Source organism: Leopardus geoffroyi, chromosome B1 (genome assembly GCF_018350155.1).
Source record: "Leopardus geoffroyi isolate Oge1 chromosome B1, O.geoffroyi_Oge1_pat1.0, whole genome shotgun sequence".
Lineage (NCBI taxonomy): Eukaryota > Metazoa > Chordata > Mammalia > Carnivora > Felidae > Leopardus > Leopardus geoffroyi.
In genome coordinates, this window is record NC_059327.1 from 50,659,240 (window position 1) to 50,677,850 (window position 18,611).

Sequence of the window (18,611 nt, forward strand, 5' to 3'; positions counted from 1 at the left end):
TTTTATAAGTTTAGAAGTCACTGTTTTAGAAGTCTCAGGCTTTGTACCTTGATTGAAAATTAATTGAACACATGTGTGTGGGTTTCTTTTGGGACTATTTTGTTCCATTAATCTGTTTGTTTCTTGTGGTCAATATCACACTTTTTTTGGCTATTGTAGCTCTGTAATAGGTCTTGAACTCAGGTAGTGAAAGTCTTCTAATTTTGTTCTATTTCATATTTTTTGGGGTCAAATTGTCAGGTGTTGGGGTGGTCAGCAAAGAAAACAAGCAAAACTGAAAGTTACAATCAAGTCTTTATTCACTTACTGTGATAGTGTAGGCAGGAGGCCCAAATGGAAAGTGCTGGCTCCTTCTGTTCCATTTTTCCCCCATGGAATAACATTGGGTGCAAGGATCAATCATATGACTGCAGAAAAAGTGGGTGAAATTGTCTCTCTGCTGAAGAGCATTGGACAGAAGTCTCTTATATGGAGGGTAAGGTAGGGTATGGAGAGAGAAACCTCTCAAGGAGGCTTCCAAATGAAGATGCCTGGGCTAGAAAAACAGTTCTGATTATGAGCATGGCTGGTGTGGGGTAGGTCCTAAGTCCTTGACTGCAATTCCCTCCAGGAGACTGCAATTCATTGCCTGTGCACCAAGTTTGGTGTGAGGACGGCAGTTTTCCCTTATGAGGCCTGTCAGGAAAAGCTTTTGTAATTGCCTGTTGTTAGCCCTAAAAGATGACATGTAGGATTATGGCCTGGAGCTGGACTCCTCAATTTTTGCTACTATAGGTCCTCTATCTTTGCACTTGAGTTTTAGAATCGGCTTGCCAATTTCTAGAAAAATATCTGTTGAGATTTTCATTGGGATTTCATTGAATCTATACATCAATTTTAGGAGAAGTGGCATCTTAACAATACTGAGATGTTGAATCTTCTGATCCATGAACATGGTATATCTCTGTATTCATTTAGATCTTTAAATATTTCTCTTAGCAGTGTTTTGCGGTTTTTGGCATAAAGGTCTAACACATATTTAGTTAGGTTTATCTCTAGATACTTACTATTTTTTGAATGCTACTTTAAATGGTGTTTTTAAAATTTCCATTTCCATTTTTTCTTCACATAGTAATACAATAAATTTTTGTGGATAGGTCTTGTATCCTGAAGTGTTGCTAACAACATATTAGTTCTAGCAGTTTTTCTGTAGAAGCCATAACATTCAACTAAACTATAATGAATTGGTTTAATGGCAGGCAGCAGACAACGACACAGATATTACAGGCTGAAGAGTTGGCGTTCCTTTTTATGCTGCCATAAAACATTTGATAAAACTGTCAACTCAATACCTTGGAAGGCAGACCACATGCTCTTTGAATCTGTAACTTTAGGGAAAATGGTGAGAAGGATGATTCTCCGACCAATGAGAGAGTATTGGCTATTGCCTGCCTCCTTCAGCAAAGTCCTTTGAGAAAGATGGACTCAGGTAGATGCTAGCCATTTTGTTAACAGAGATGAAAGGAAACAAAACTCTACTAGGACTGGAATTCTCTGTCTGTAGCCTGCAATACAAATTGACTGAGGGTGGTTATTTAGGGCCTTCTAGTTTTGATTAAGCCAAAAGCTATTATACTCCCAATAGCAGAAGATAAAACTGCAACCCAAAGCCCTTCTCAAGGGCCATTAGCAAAGTGTTGTCTGCCAGATGATGGAAGCCAAGCATGGGAGGCAAGCGGTGAAGATCATATTAAGGGGATTGCCTTTCCAACCAAACCTGCTGTTTTTGCTGGCTGCAAGGGCACTGTAATTAAGTTAATAGATACAGGATAGATGGGACAAACAGAGCCTAGTAAATAAAAATGAAGAGTAATTAGGCATAAGAAATATGACTAGCTGAGATCTTTAGCTGTGGTTATTTGTATAAGGAATTGTAAAAGGAATAAACCAGAAATATATCCTGTATTTTTTCAAATGGAATTGACAAAAAAGCTACAAGTTTAGCTTGCTGATACCTGTGTATATTTGACCCTGAAGTAATGCATAGTCCCTAAAAACTGCACCAGTAAGAAACCGGGCACAAAAAGATGTGTAGCCTCCTAGGAGGGCATACTTTTCAATATACCCTTTAAATGCAATCACGGAGGATCATGAATAAGAACCTCCCAGAGGTAAAGCCAGTAACTTCAAATGCAACAAGCAGGAGAGTTCCTTCTGGAAAGCAGAAATGGGGTCTAAGAATTTACTTGACTTCTTGGGCAGTCTTTGAAGTTTCCCTTTTGCAACATTTTGGTAGGCTGCAGACCAGTGATTACTTTTTCCACGACCATTTTTTTTTCCCCAAATAGTTTTCCATATTCCTACCTCACCAGGTGTGTGAGGGACGACGTGGGAGTGGGGAGCAGATACCTCATCTTTTAGCAAATAGATCACTGTGTCATAAGGAATTACATCCAAACTTGTAAAGGACTTTACATCATCTCCAGATCATGGACTTAGAGCTGGATTCAAATACTGTTGGAACTTAGGCTTTTCTCCCTTTGGAATACGGTGTGTTCTATGTTAGAAGAGGGGCATATATATTTAGATGGCCAGAAAAGTGGACTGTGATGGAGTTGTCCGCCAATGTACATTCTCACCTTCTTCCTTTATTACTAGAACTGCTAATTATTAGCGGTATCCATGATTGCCCAGCTAGAGAATTTTATTTCCCACCTTCCAGTTATATGTGGCCATGTCTTAAATCAGGTCAATGGAATTAGTAGAAACAAGTGCTACTTCTGGGACACATCCCCAGGACTACTGAGATGTACACCTCTTTCCTTTTTGCTGGGTTAAGATACAGATATGATAGGGGCGCCTGGCTCAGTCAGTTAAGCATCTTGACTTTTGCTCAGGTCATAATCATCACGGTTCGTGAGTTCAAGTCCTGCATTGGGCTCTGTGCTGACATCTCAGAGCCTGAAGCCTACTTTGGATTCTGTCTGTCTCTCTATTTGTCCCTCCCACACTCACACTCGGTCTCTCGAAAATAAATGTTTTTTTAAACAAAGATACATATATAATGGGGGTGCCTGAGTGGCTCAGTTAAGTGTCCGACTTTGGCTCAAGTCATGATCTCAAGGGTCCGTGAGTTCAAGCCCCACACTTGGCTCTGTGCTGACAGCTCAGAGCCTGGAGCCTGCTTCAGATTCTGTGTCTTCCTCTGTCCCTCCCCCATTTGTGCACTCTCTCTCTCTCTCTCTCTCAAAAATAAACATTAAAAAAAAAAAGATAGATATGATGGAGATTATGTAGGAGGATAGCAACACTGCCCTACTAGTCCTGGACCACTTACCTCTGGACCAGTATGTGACAGAAAAACCCTAAAACTGTTGTCTTGTTTCAGACCCATAAATACACAGAACAAACTGATGGTTTTGAGGGGAAGCAGGTGGGGATGGGTAAAATGGGTAAAGGGGAGTGGGAGATACAGGCTTCTAGGTATGGAATGAATAAGTCACAACATGGGGAATATAGTCAATGGTACTGTCATAACATTGTATGGTGACAGATGATAACTACATTTGTGATGAGAATAACTATAGATTTGTTTAGTCACTAGATTGTAGATCTGAAATGAATGTAATATTGTGTCAACTATACTTTAATTAAAAAACCTATCTTATTTCAGATACAATATTTTCAGGTCTCTGTTAAAGCAACCTAATCTATATCCCAACTAAAACCTAGGCCTAGATTTGGGATAGAGTATTAAGTATTCTTGTCTCCAAGGGTCAAGGCAGAGCTGTTCTTAAACAAATGGGAAATAAACTTTTGTTAATCTAAATCAGGATTTTGGCCCAATTAAACCAATACTAACCACTGGGCACTAATGTAAGCTAATTCAGTATGAGATAGAAGAAAATACATGGTCCTGTCAGTACTTAACTACTAGTTACTTACTAGATTGTATGTAAAAGAGAAATAAACTTCTATTTTGTTTAAACTGCTGTATTTTGAGTCTTTGTCTTATCAAAAAGGATGCTTAGGCTGCAGCCGAAGAACATACATGGTTAGAATTGTTGGAAAACCAGTGCATAATCACACACACACACACACACACACAAACAAAAACAAATTAAAGCAGTGTGTGCCCAACATGGACAAAAAAAAAAAAAAAAAAAAAAAAAAAAAAAGTGTGGAGCTCAGAAGGGATTAGGAGAGTCTGAAGAAAAGGAAGTCCTGGTGGTGAAAATGGCATCACTGAAGGCAGGAATTTTTAATTTTCTCCTCCAACCAACCAACCAACCAACCAACCAACCAACCAACCTCCCTGCGTGTAACTTTTCTTGCAACTATTCTGGTAAATGAGATAAGAAGCCCCTGCTTTATGGGAGGGAGAAAGCTTTGAAATAAATCAAGGTATTTTTCCTTTAAAAATATTTTTTTTTGTAATTTAAGTATCAGGCATTGGAACACTTGAGAACACTGTAACAATACAGACCATTTTAAGAAAGTGACAATCAGCAGACCATTACCTTGAACAACAACAAATCTACAATCATTATTTAAATTTTTTTCTAGTCTTTCCTTTGCGGGTATAACAAGTGGAAGTATATGCATTTTTGTATGTACTACATAGTACATATACACATACTGTAGCTCTGCAGTGCTTTTTAACTTAACATTATATAAGTACTTTGCAACATGAAAAACTCTTCAGTTCTTGGTTTATTTCTAATGTTTAATTTCACACAATCAACCACAAGACATAAAAACAGAAAATCAGTATGTATTAAAAGGCAATAATTGAAAAAATACACATACACAAAATATTTCCTCTGACAGAAAAGTGATCTTAATTTTTCAAGTGCTTAGCAGTGACCAAACATGGAAGGGATTACCTTGGAGTGTTTTCAGGAGGCCTGTAGAAACTACTTTGTATAATCTCATAGGATAAACAAAAGTAAAAACTGAGGCAAATTGCCCAGACGAAATCTAAATTACAAACTAAAGAATTTAAGCTTAATGTTACATGTCTGACTTTATTCTACAATACTGTAGGGCCAGTTCTCCTGTCCTTGTTTCAGTCCAGACCACATTAAAACAAAAAGGTAACTCACTCACAGGGGAGGTCAAGTCAAAGCCTTCTCATTTCTGTGAGTGCTAATCTGAAGTTCCTTCCCTCGTGAGACTATCTGCCCATTCTGGCAGAACATTTGTGTGAAACCAAAATTTCACATATGGAACTCCCAAGTCACCCATCTGGCTTCACCCACCTTATTTTTTGGGTTGAAAATTTGTCAAAGAAACAAATGTTATCTCCCACGATTTGAGAAACAAGAATGATCCAACAGCAGCGTTAAATTCACGCAAACTGCGTTAATGGTGGTATTAGCGCCGAGCGTCTCTATTTTCTTCCTCGCAAAATGGGCTTATCACTGTATATGTATGTGTGTATATACATAAAACATTATTTTGAATTATCTTCCCTATACTGAGCTTTTTGAAAGTTGTGCTTAGTTTTTATTTTGGATCCTCATCTTTTTGATAATTTACCATTACAATGGCTCCAGTGGAAATACACATACGTCCTCGTTGCTTGTAAAGTAGGTCGTCTTATGCCTTATTGGGCATACTGAACAACTGCTAAGGTTTTTAAGGAGGGAACGAACTTTAAAATCAAAGGCTAGGCATTATTTGTTTTTGACCTATGCCGCTTCACGTACTTCGTATCTCAATTAGTACATTTGTTCTCTCCCCGGGAAGTTTGTACTGAAGCCGAAGCCGAACCAGAAACACTAGCTGATGGCCTCCTAGGACCAGGCCCCCCGCAGACGCCTACCCCACCCCCTACCCCCGGGCGGAACACGCCCTCAGTTACAGCCCTTCGGCCAGAGCCTTAGGTAACCTTGATTCCGGGTCGGCAGCGGCCACAGCCCGCAGCGCTAGCGGCCTCGGCGGACCTCCTGCCGGCAGCGCGGCCCAGTGCACGCCGGTCCCACTGCCGGGCGCCAGCCGCCCACTCCGCAGCAGCCGCTCCGCTCTCGACCGCGCCGTTCCGCCCGTCGGCCAGCGGCCCGCCCATGCTCTTGGCCACCAGGAGAGCTAGCCAGCTTTTCCACAGCCTCTTTCCTGTCCCGAGAATGGGCGACTCCGCCTCTAAGATCGTCAGCCCCCAGGAGGCATTGCCGGGCCGGAAGGAGCCGATCCCCGTCGCGGGTAAGGACTCAGGCACGCGCAGACGGCACGGTCTTCGTCGCTGCGCATGCGCGTCAGCGCCCTGTGGCTCCGCGTCCTCCGCCCTCCCGGAAGAGAGCGGAGGGCCGGCTTCGGGCGGATTAGCTAGGTTGGGGTCTGCGCAAGCGCGAATAGGATTCGCTAGGGAAGGGGGGGCGGAGGGGTGTTCGGTCCTCTTTCTTTGTTTGGCTTCTCACTCTCTTAAACAGCATGTGTAGCACGTTGATGGAATCTAGTATGTTGGTAAAACTCACCTAGAGTGCAAATACCCCGGTGGCTCCCAACTTTGGGTAGGAAAAGCGCTGACCCGATTTCCGATCTTGCTCACAGGTGCGTGTGCCCTCAGTGCCGGCTTCTGTGCCTCCTTTTCTTTTGTGCACGGTTCGCTGGAATAGTGGCCACTTGCAGCAATGGTGCCGTGTTGTCACTAGAAGCAATGGAATGATACAGAACGATGAAAATTGCAGTTTTGAAATTGTATCTCAGTCCACTGTACTGGTTGCAAGAATTACCCTCGGGCTTCTGTTATTCTCTATGACTGCTCGGTTTCTCCTAATTGGCGGAAGCTGCCCCTAGCCCCGTCCTCGCGAGTCTGCCCGTGTTTGAGTCAGTAGTGCGGAGGTGTCCGCTTTAGAGCTGTGCCTTACAAAGTTAAACATTTTCCAATCTCATACCAATACTTTTGGAAAATACAGTAAGAAAAAAAAAGTCAGAAAAATGCTTGGGTGCCCAGTAATGTTAAACTACTCTAAAGGTTCTTTTCGTAAAGCTTAAGCCTCATTTTCTGTTGCAGAAGGGGACCATACTTTAAGTAGAATTACCTTGGTGCAGTGCTTCTCAGAGTGTGGCCCTGGCAATTTATACTTTAAACAAACACGTCATAGTTTGTAAACCACTGTCTTAAGAGTTGTTGAAGGATTAAAGGGTGATTAGTCCTTTACATATGGCTCAATGCCAAGATAAATCCTGCATTTAAAAATTTTTAGGAATTCTGTTTTTCTTTCCCTTAAAGAATTATTGGGTATATATAGGAGGAGGTCACAGCGAGGCTCTGCGTATAGTACACACTAATCAGTATGAGAGGGGGAGAGGTAGAGTTTTTTTGGATTTGAGGCGGTTTGGAAACTGACACTGTGTGACTTGTTTCTCCATCTACATTAGCAGTTCTACTTCTTAGGCTTCCCTCACTTCAACCCCAACTCATAGCCAGCCCTAAAAATTTGTTTGTTTTTTGGCTCAGAGAATTAATTTTAAACTTTTATTTTAAAAATAATATTTTTTACAATTTACAATTTTTTTTACAATTTTATTTTTAAAAATAAATTATAATTTTTTTTACAAACCAGTATTCATAAATGGATACTTAAAGGCAGTGCTTTTTCAATGTTGCACGTCCTCAGCTTGTCCTGAACTTACTCTTTACACACTATGGGTGTTTTGGTATGCCCTCCCAGAAATCTAAAAAACAAACAAATGAACACCAACATCTTGTTCAGAGCTCCAAACTGGTTCAAGAATAGCTTTGACCAAAATTTAGTTCTGCTTAATCTTAACCAAAGTGTTCCCAATCAATTACCTGGTACATAAATGACACTTTTGGCAAAAGATTAACCAACATGACGGAAATGAGCCAATGATTTATTTGTCATATCCTCCTAATAAATCTAACAGAAAACCTCAGGGCCTGGTTCTGTTCCAGGCTCTTCCATCTTGTCTTTTTATATAATCATGCATATACCTCTGTATCTAGACCAGTGAACTGCTTTTTTTGGGTGTAGGGCTAAGCCTACAATGCATATGTATATGCAGTGCATATGTCCTTATTGCTTTGCTGTTGTAACTCTTCCCCCCCGCCCCAATATTTCAGTTTTAGATTGCAGCCGGTCCAATCCCCACTTCTTGTACAACTCCTGCTTTGACAGATTTTTGAAGGTTCTCGGATTGGCCCCAGAAATGGGCAGGATAGTATTACCTCCTTGGTAGGTTTTGGTGGCTGTAAGCTTGAAGCTTATGGATTTAATAATATTGTTTTGAAAGTCAAATTCATCTCTGCTCCAGCCTCCAATCTGTTTAACAGCCCTTCACTTCTCTTTGTTGTTTTTGTGTCTGTTATTTGTGCCCTGACTCTCAAAATTTCTGTGATAAAAGCATCACCTTTTGATTTTAGAAGATAAGTCTTATTTAGTGTCTTTGGTTCAGCTTAGTACTAGGCTCTGTCTTTGTGCACTATTACCAAATATTTTTCGTGTGAAGAGTTACATCTTAGCCTTAATCCTACCTTTTTTTGATATTCGTAGGGAAACTTAACACTTTTTTTTTTTTTAAATAAACTGTGGCCTAATAGTAGATTTCTACTTTGCAAGAAGGTTAAGATTCAATCCTTCAAACTTCTTTAATGCTTAGTTTCTCCCAGGCGACCTGTAGTGGATCAAAACATGAGTCGTACTATTTTGGGTGATTGGTTACAACTAAACTTGGACTGGACTGCCTCATTTGAAGCACACTCTGTTCAGATTAGTGGTGGGTCCTGGACAGCACTGGCTGGCTGGCAGGGCATGTGAGCAGTTTGCCTGATCTTCTATGTGGAGGCAGTCTCTCTCTGTTTTAGTGCCTGACTAGACAGCAATACTCAGAGAACTTTGGGGAAAAGTGGAATTCATGCTTGTTGAACTGAAATGGTGGGCAATTAATTGCTAGAGACAGGCAGAGGTGGAAGGCTTATAATTAAAACCTCAGAGTGTCTCCTATGTTGTTAAAATGTGAATTTATTATAGTTAGAACTAATCTTATTTCCAGTGAATTAATTACTCTAAAAGCCCAGTTTTTTTTTTTTTTTTTTTTTTTTTAATGGCACTTTGTTTTTGGTTTGTTTTGCCTATTGGAGATATTGCTAATCTGTTTTTTTGATCAGATGTTTGGGATTTGGCGATATCATTCAGGATAACATTGACAGCTCCTATGTGATCTCTACTTTCTTGCCTTTATATTCTTAGTGTTCACTAGGTGAACACTGTTCTATAGTCTTCACTATATTACTGTGGTTTTTTTTGGAGAGAGGAAGAGATGTAGAACACCTGCCCATGGTGTCCTCTTTTAAGAACTTTAAATATAAATAGAAAAACAGTAGAACAATATGAGTAGTCCAAAAGGCGCCTCTTTGAAAAACAGTTGAACTATGACAATGAAATTTATGAGCTGTAGCTGTCTAATAAAGAAAAAAGGGAGAAAGTACAAATATACAAAATTAACAACTGAAAGGGGGGAGTAATAGAAATTGAAAATTTAAAGACTCATGAGAGACCGTTTGTTTAACTCTTTGAAAATAAATTTGAAAACTTGGATGGGGGGCGCCTGGGTGGCGCAGTCGGTTAAGCGTCCGACTTCAGCCAGGTCACGATCTCGCGGTCCGGGAGTTCGAGCCCCGCGTCAGGCTCTGGGCTGATGGCTCAGAGCCTGGAGCCTGTTTCCGATTCTGTGTCTCCCTCTCTCTCTGCCCCTCCCCCGTTCATGCTCTGTCTCTCTCTGTCCCAAAAATAAATAAACGTTGAAAAAAAAATTTAAAAAAAAAAAAAAAAAAAAAAAGAAAACTTGGATGGAATAGATAATTTTTAGGAAAATATAACTGACCCAAACTAAAACCAGAAACATTTAGGAAATCTAAACACAATGATTTTTCTAGCAGAAATGAAGTTGTCAGAGTTGCCTCCTCTCAAAGCATCATGTTCAGACAGTTTTACACTGACATTTCTACTAAATATTTAAAGAGCAGGTAATTCCAATAGTATTTAAACTAAAAGAATTGTCAGATTCTTTTTAAGCAGTAAGTATAATATTAAAACCAAACCTGATAAAGATTGCACAAAAAAAGAAAACTGCAGACCTGTCCCACTTATGAATATTGATGAAAAACTGCTAAATAAATATGAGTGAACAGAGCCCAGCAATGGGAGTTAGTTCCAGAATGTAAGGATGGGTCAGTATTAGGAAATCTATTAATATAATTCATCATTTAATTGATCTATGAAGAAAAATGATATAACTGTCATCTAGATGCTGAAAAGTCATTTGACTACCTTTAACAACTATTCTTGATAATAACAGAGATGGCTACTTCCATAACATGATATAATAAATCTATTTCTGCTCAAAGGCCAACATCATGCTTAATGAAGAAACATAGAAATTCCCACTGAAGTCGTAATCAGGGAAAAATGTGGAGATGGTCCACTCTTGCTCAGCCTAGTAGCTGGTATGCCCCATTACTAAATGCTTTTGTTGTTAAGGTTATCATGTTAGCTTTAATCTCTATAAAATTTTTTTTTAACATTTTATTTATTTTTGAGAGACAGAGCAAGACAGAGCACGAGCAGGGGAGGGGCAGAGAGAGTGCAGGGGGACACAGATTCTGAAGCAGGCTCCAGGCTCCGAGCTGTCAGCGCAGAGCTTGGTGCGGGGCTCAAACTCATGGACCATGAGATTATGACCTGAGCTGAAGTCAGATGCTTAACCACTGAGCCACCCAACTGAGCCACCCAGGCATCCCTATCTTAGCTTTAATCTTAACTTTTTGTGTTAAGAAAATTTTCATGTTTAAAAATTTTTTATTTAAAATTTATTTTAATTCTAGTGCAGTTAACATCTAGTATTATATTAGTTTCAGGTGTACAATATAGTGATTCAATAATTTAGTACTTCACTCAGCGCTCATCTTAATTGCCTTCACCTATTTTATCTCCCCCGCCCACCTTCTCTCTGGTAACCATCAGTTTGTTCTTTACATTTAAGACTCTGTTTTTTGATTTGTCACTTATTTTCTTTGTTTTGTTTCTTAAATTCCACATATTAGTGAAATCATATGGTATTTACCTTTCCTTGACTTACTTCACTTAGCACTATACTCTCTAGATCCATCCATGTTGTTGCAAATGGCAAGATCTCATTTATTTTTTAAATTTTCTTTTTTTTATTTTATTTTTATTTTTATTTTTATTTTTTTTTTAATTTTTTTTTTCAACGTTTATTTATTTTTGGGACAGAGAGAGACAGAGCATGAACGGGGGAGGGGCAGAGAGAGAGGGAGACACAGAATCGGAAACAGGCTCCAGGCTCTGAGCCATCAGCCCAGAGCCTGACGCGGGGCTCGAACTCCCGGACCGCGAGATCGTGACCTGGCTGAAGTCGGACGCTTAACCGACTGCGCCACCCAGGCGCCCCTAAATTTTCTTTTTTTTAAAGTTTATTTATTTTGAGAGAGAGAGAGAAAGAGAGAGAGAGAATGAATATGAGTGGGGGAGGGGCAGAGAGGGTGGGGGGAGAGAGAATCCGAAGCAGGCTCTGTGCTGTCAGCATGGAGTCCGATGTGGGACTTGATCCCACAAACCCTGAGATCGTGACCTAAGCTGAAATCACAAGTCAGATGCTTAACCGACTGAGCCACCCAGGTGCCTTGATCTCATTTTTTTTTTGTGGTTGAATACTATTCCGTTGTGTATATGTGTGTATATATATAAAACCACATCCTCTTTATCCATTCACCTATTGATGGATACTTGGATTGGTTCCATAATTTGGCTATTATAAATAATGCTGCAATAAACAGAGGACTGCATATATCTTTTTGAATTAGTGTTTTTGTTTTCTTTGGATAAATACCTAGTAGTAGAATTACTGGATAATATGGTAATTCTATTTTAATTTTTTGAGGGATCTCCATATGGTTTTCTCTAGTAGCTGTACCAGTTTGCATTTCTATCAACAGTACTTGAGGGTTCCTTTTTCACCACATCCTCACCAACACTTGTTTCTTGCATTTTTGATTTTAGCCATTCTAACAGATGTGAGGTGGTATCTCATTGCAATTTTGATTTGCATTTCCCTGATGAGTGATGTTGAGCATTTTTCCATGTGTCTGTTGCTATCTGTATGCCTTCTTTGGAGAAAAGTCTGTTCATGTCTTGTACCCAATTTTTAATTGGATTATTGTAATTTTTTTTGAAGTTGAGAAAATTTTCATCTTTTTATAGGCTACTACTGTGGCCTAATAGGTGAGATTCACATCTTCAAACTTCTTTACTGTGCAACTTTTCCAAGGCTGCCTAAAGTGGGTTAAAGCATGACTAGGCCTACTCTGGGTGATTGGTGTTATTATTTAGCATTGTTTTGTAAGTGGTAGCTAATGCATTTATATAGGAGAAGGCAATTATAAATGTACAAATTGGAAAAGAAAAGGTAAAACGGACACTAACTTGCAGATGATGAGATTATATACCTGGAAAATCTAAGAGAATTAATAGTATGGTATCAGGATATATACTAGACAACAACCAAGAGTTTTACTCTGTGTAAACAACTTGTTAGAAAATATATGGAAGAAAACACTCCATGTATAATAGCAACCAAAAAAGTTAAAATTTATGAATAAACGTAGCAAGAGCTGAGGGTTCCGAGTTCAAGCCCAGTGTGGGGGTTCTGTGCTCGGTGTGAAGCCTACTTAAAAAAAATTAATAAAAATTCATAGGGAAAAATAAACAGGAAGAGTTACAGTAACTGTTAAAGAAGAGCAAAGAGGGGCAACTAGCCCTACCATATAGTAAAAGTAAAGTTCAATAATTAAATCAGTGTGATACTTGTCCATGAATAGGTAGGTCAATGGAGCAGAATAGAAAGACGAGAAATTCTTAAATACCTATGGGGATGTAGTATATCATAAAGGAGATATCTTAAATCAGTGGGAAAAAGATGGAATATTCAAAAAATGGCTATGGGACAACTGGGTAGCCATATGGAAGAAGAAAGTTGGATCTGTATTTCACATCTTAAACCAGGATAAGTTTTTTTTAATTTTTTTTTTTCAACGTTTATTTATTTTTGGGACAGAGAGAGACAGAGCATGAACGGGGGAGGGGCGGAGAGAGAGGGAGACACAGAATCAGAAGCAGGCTCCAGGCTCTGAGCCATCAGCCCAGAGCCCGACGCGGGGCTCGAACTCGCAGACCGCGAGATCGTGACCTGGCTGAAGTCGGACGCTTAACCGACTGCGCCACCCAGGCGCCCCAAACCAGGATAAGTTTTAAAGAGATATTTGATAATAGCTCATGCTTATTGAGTGCTTACTGTATGTCAGACACTCTAGTAATTACTTTTACCAAGACATTTAATCCTCACAATAACCCCCCCCCCACCATGTGGTAATTATTATTATCCTCATTTGTTGATCTGGAAACAGGCCCATAGAGATAGGTGACTTATCCCAGGTCACATAGCTAATAAATGGTGGATCTGGAACAAGAATGTGGGCGATTTGGCTCTAGAGTTTGTGATGTTATCTACTCTACTGTTTCTCCATTTAGTTACATGTAAAAATGAAACAGGGATGCCTGGGTGGCTCAGTTGGTAAGTGTCCGACTTCAGCTCAGGTCATGATCTCACAGTCTGTGAGTTCGAGCCCCATGTGGGCTCTGTGCTGACAGCTCAGAGCCTGGAGCCTGCTTCAGATTCTGTGTCTCCCTCTCTCTCTGCCCCTCCCCTGCTCATGCTCTGTCTCTTTCTGTCTCAAAAATAAATAAAAATTTAAAAAGAAATGAAACAAGTAAATGTTAGAAATGGAGAATTCCTATAAAATTCCTTTATAATCTTGGGGTAAGGAAAGCCTTTCTAACTATGACTTGAAAATCAGAAGACTTAAGAAATTGATAAGTTAGATCACATCAAAATAAAAATCTTCTCATGGCAAAAATTACCATAAACAAATTCAAAAGAAAGACTGGGGTAAATATTTGCAACTTATAAGAGAAGGACTATTCTCCCTAATATGTAAGAAGCTCCTAGAAATGAATAAGAAAACACCAACATCCATTATAAAAATAGGCGGAGGTTATGAAAAGATAGTTTATAGAAAAGGAGGTACAATTGGCTCTTAAACATATAAAAGAGTGAGCAACTTCTCTCATAATGAGGAGAATGCAAACACCATTTTTCATTTTTCAGATTGGCAAAAATCCAGAACTTTGATGGTACACTCTGTTGGTAAATCCTTAAGGAAAAAGGCACTCTTGTACATTGCTGGCGAGAGTGTAAATTGGCTCAACTCTTACAGAAGGCAATTTGGCAATATCTGTAAAAAATTTAAATGCATATACCTTTTGACCCAGGAATTCAATTCTGGGAATTTATCCTACAGATACACTTGCACGCATGCCAAATGATGACTATACCAGGTTATTCACTGCAGCTTTGTTTGCAGTAGCCAAAGATTGGAAACAACCCAAATGCCCATCAATAGGGGCTAGTTAAATAAATTGTGGTTCGTCTTCACAATGGAATATGCAGCTGTAAAAAAGAACGTGGAAAATCTATATGAATGGGTGTGGAGCGATTGCCAAGATATAGTGTTAAGTGAGAAAAGCAAGGTCAGAACAGTGTTGTATGGTATGCTAATTTTTGTGTGAACAGGGAGGAAAATAATAAGATGTATGCACAAAGAAACTTTGAAAGGATAGCTAAGAAACTAAAAGCTGGGGAGAGGGCTGTGCAGTGAGCTGAAGATGGATGGGACACACAAGTGGGAGATTTTCCTTCAGGCTTTCGTGTAACTTGATTCTTGATAAGTGACTGCTTATTGAGTTAAAGAACTCTACTATGAGGATGATCCTTTTCTGCGGTTTTTAGTTTAATTGACCACCTTTCTGTCATCTTTTGTCATCCCTATTTCAAATTCTGTTTTTTAAATTTTGTTCTCTTTTTCTTGTCAAGTAAGTCTTTTTTTTTTTTTTTTCTTTTCCTTCCCAACTTGCTTTTGTAATCAAAATCTACATTTTGGCGTGATTTAAAAATCTAAATTTAGAGGGTGAAATTGGAATAAGTTAATCCAAGTCATTTTACATTTCATAAATATTCATTTTTATTGAAGCATCAATTGTGGTGGCATCATTTATACAAAGAAAAGATCTTTGGGGACAAATTCCTTCCACTATTATGTAGAAGGCATTATGTGTATTTCTTTTATTTTGAGTGATGTACATAGACTTTTAAAAGAAAATGATAGAAAACAATTTTCCTTTTAGAAAAATTTTCCCCAATGTGTGATTAATTTCTAAATTGTAGGACACAGAGCTATTATTTCTCCTCTTTGCATCTTGTCTACAGCTCTTTATTTTACCCTCTGTTTCAGAACCCTCAGTGTTTCCCTGAAGTCCCTGGCATAAGGGTATTCCATAACTCTCCTGATCTGATCCTTACTGTCCCAGCCTTTCTTCCCACCCTGCCTCTGGCTAACATGTGTTTCAGTGTTTTGTCTTTCGAGCTGCTCATGTGATTCTACCCAAGTGGGTTTCATATACCAGTGTTTTCATTTAGCCATTCATTAAATGTTTGTTAAATGCTTGCCCAGGTGAAATATTGTTTTCCATATATCCTTATGCTACCTCTTCCTCAAAACTTGCCCTGGTTCCCTTTTCTTTACAACCTAAGTGATCCCTTTCTTTTCTTCTGGACAGATAATTATGCACTATTTCATGAATCCTCCTCTTGGATTTCACATTGTTACTTAGATATTGTTCTACTACCCAGGTTGTTAAATCAATATCTTTTCTCCTCATATGAGGGAGAGCTACCTCGAAAGATGGCTGTTCTGGGGTGCTTGGGTGGCTCAGTTGGTTAAGTGTCCAACTTTGGCTCAGGTCATGGTCTTGCAGTTTGTGGGTTCAAGTCCCATAGCAGGCTCTCTATTGTCAGTGCAGAGCCCGCTTCAGATCTTCTGTCCCCTTCTCTCTGTGCCCCTTCCCCACTCTCTCTCACTCTCACTCAAAAATAAACTTTAAAAAAAAAAAAAAAAAAAAAAAAAAAAAAAAAAAAGAAGGCTGTCCAGAGGGAGGAGCCATGTTTCACTCCTTAAAGGGAGGCACTGGCCATGGTTGATCCTGTTTTATTCCTTAGTCTGTAACGGTTCACAGAGGACACTACCCACATCAGGCACTCAGTTATGGTGTATGGATATCAGGTAAAGTATGGTTAATGTTGGCTAAAGGTGGTCTTTTTGTGTGAACGTTGTGTGACCAGGATGACACAGAGAAGCTAACATAGCTGATCTTTTGTCCCTGCGGTATATACTCTAAATAATTTTTTCACTAGCGGTGATAGACTTGGGCTGATTTCAGACTGTCTTACCAATCATTCTTGTGACCAGTAGTAAACTCTTCTACTTGCCAGGATAAATGATGAGGAGCCCCCTCATCTTTAAATCTCTAAGCTGGGATTTGTTAGGAATCTGCAGCAATGGTTGGGAAAGATGCTCTGGGGAGGGGAGGAGAGTGAGGACAGCTGAGGCAAGGAATGGGGAGCTAGTTGGGTGAGGAGACATCAGTTTGTGACATGGGCCCCAAGAGTGCCAGAGGCCTCCAGGCCTTCAGCAAGGACCAGAGTGGAGGTCTCTTTGCTAGGCTTGGTCTGCCCCTTCATAGACCCCAGTGTCCTGCCAACCCGGCAGATGGCCGGATCCCTTCCCATGCCACAGCAGCTGGCCGACCCTGTCATCTTGTGCCAGCCAAAATCTTCGAACTCTGATGAAGTATGAGAGACTGAATTCTGCAAAAGATGGGTTCAGAGTGTAAATGCATGATGAGTGAAAGTCGTGGGGCCTCTATCCTATTCTTTCGTCTCTTTTCCATCATAAATTCCCAGTTTGAGAGCATCAGACACACCCATAAAGAAGATTTTACTCATCATCTGGGTATCCCTTAGCCAGGTCAAGTTGACACATAAAATAACCATCACACTTTCCTTGGTCTCTGCCTTTATCCTTCTCAGTTTACTGTGAGCACCGCTATTAGACATCTGTTTAAACCTCAAATTTCATACTACCACTGGGTAGGAAATAACAGTGACTATGTGATCGGTGTGATTGTCACTGAACTCAAGGCAAGTTCAGTTGCACTTTGGCTGCATCAAGTTGAACACAACCCAAAGAAGTGTTGAAAGCAGAGAACTTTTTATTGTTATAAGTAAGGAGACAGAGTCATAGCTCTCAAAGTACTTTCTCCCCATGGGGTTAGCACAGGAAGCTTTTATTTGGTGTATTGGGAATGGGGGCAGGGAGCTAACATATACATAAGGAACTTACACATATTTTATTAATTAGGCACTTCGGTTCGATTGCACATGCCTAGCATGTCAGTATGGTAGTGCATACAATGTATGTTCAAAAAATGGCAGGAAACTCCACCCACAGGAGGAGGTCTTAGTAGTATAATGAACTAAAAGGTAACTTCAGGATAACTCAGGGGCTTCTGCACAGGTCATTAGCTCCAACCCACTCAAGCTGGCTCACGTGAGGAGCAATTGGGCAAATGCGTATCTGGGCATCTCCTTGGCAGGAACTGCTGATTTTCAAAAAACGGAACACATTCCTTCCTTGCTTTTTTCTTTTCCCTCTCCTCCCTTCTACTGATAGCTTGCAGCCATCTGATTTGAGTAATTTCTGTTGCGTCCTAGCTAACGTGATGACACTTTTCATCCTGGAGTTAGAAACTTCCTGTAACTTGTTAACCTCAGTGTTCCTGAGCTCCGCACCGCCCCTGTCCCACACCCTCAGCTGACTCTCCTCTTAGTTCCTTTCTTCCAGGACGTTTGCTTTCTTCCTCACAGCCCATCTAAATCTTCCTGGGTCTTTCAAGGCTCAACTCACTTCTTCCCCTTCCATGTTGCCTTTTGGGAGCAGTTTCAACTTTGATTGTTCTTGGAGTTTGTGGTGGAGCTAGGGCTTTGGGGCCTTGTTTTGCACTTTCATTCCACTGTGTCTCCCTAGGGAGGTGAAAGTTGAGTTCATGTAATATATGTGGAGCTCAGTGATTGCTATTTTTCTCCCTGGTGGTTCCTGAACTCTTAGTCTGCTTATGGTGCCCTGCTGGCATGGCCAGAGGTCTTGCTTAGATTACAGTGGCTAAGCTGCTTGGTTTTCTGGTATCTTTCCCCCAGATGTCCTATCAAAATGTTCTTCCCATTTGATGAGATACTTGACTACTTTGACTCATGATCCTGTTAGAAGATAAACTGAGACATATTAATTTTTTTAAGAGTTTATTTGAGCAAAAGTTGACTCAAGTTGGGCAGCATCTGACCTAGCAGATAGAAAGGAGCTCCAAGGAGCTTGTACACAAATGAAGGGCTTTTACAGGCGAAGGGAATGGGAACAAGGAAGTTATACTAGGCAAAAGAGCGGGTTAGTTATTGCAAGGATATGTTCCTCTAGGCAATGGCAAACTAGTTAACTAGTGCTGATCAGGCAATTCCTGATTGACTGGTTTAAGATTTCATTTCTGGGACAGCCATAACTGTAGGTTAAGTCTTGGATTGGTGGTGTGGGGCTTTGCATAAGCGACTCCATTTTGAGCCAAATGTCTTATTTTTTTAACAAT

The 18,611-nt window shown here is 40.0% G+C and overlaps 1 protein-coding gene across 11 annotated transcripts in view; it reads left to right on the top strand.

The window, feature by feature from the left end:
• The first annotated feature begins 5,666 nt into the window (after positions 1-5,666).
• The window catches only part of MSRA (methionine sulfoxide reductase A), a 547,769-nt gene continuing 534,824 nt past the window's right edge, over positions 5,667-18,611 (top strand). For 2 of the 11 annotated variants that reach the window (XR_006708415.1, XM_045461941.1), the window contains exon 1: positions 5,671-6,183. Coding sequence is in view for 8 of the 11 variants with exons in the window: in XM_045461941.1 (XP_045317897.1) it covers positions 6,048-6,183 (136 nt within the window). In the remaining 3 variants the exon portion in view is untranslated. Of the gene's footprint in view, positions 6,184-6,513; positions 6,532-18,611 lie in introns of those variants that run through there. The other 9 variants (XM_045461993.1, XM_045461986.1, XM_045461958.1 and 6 more) reach the window with 8 other exon arrangements.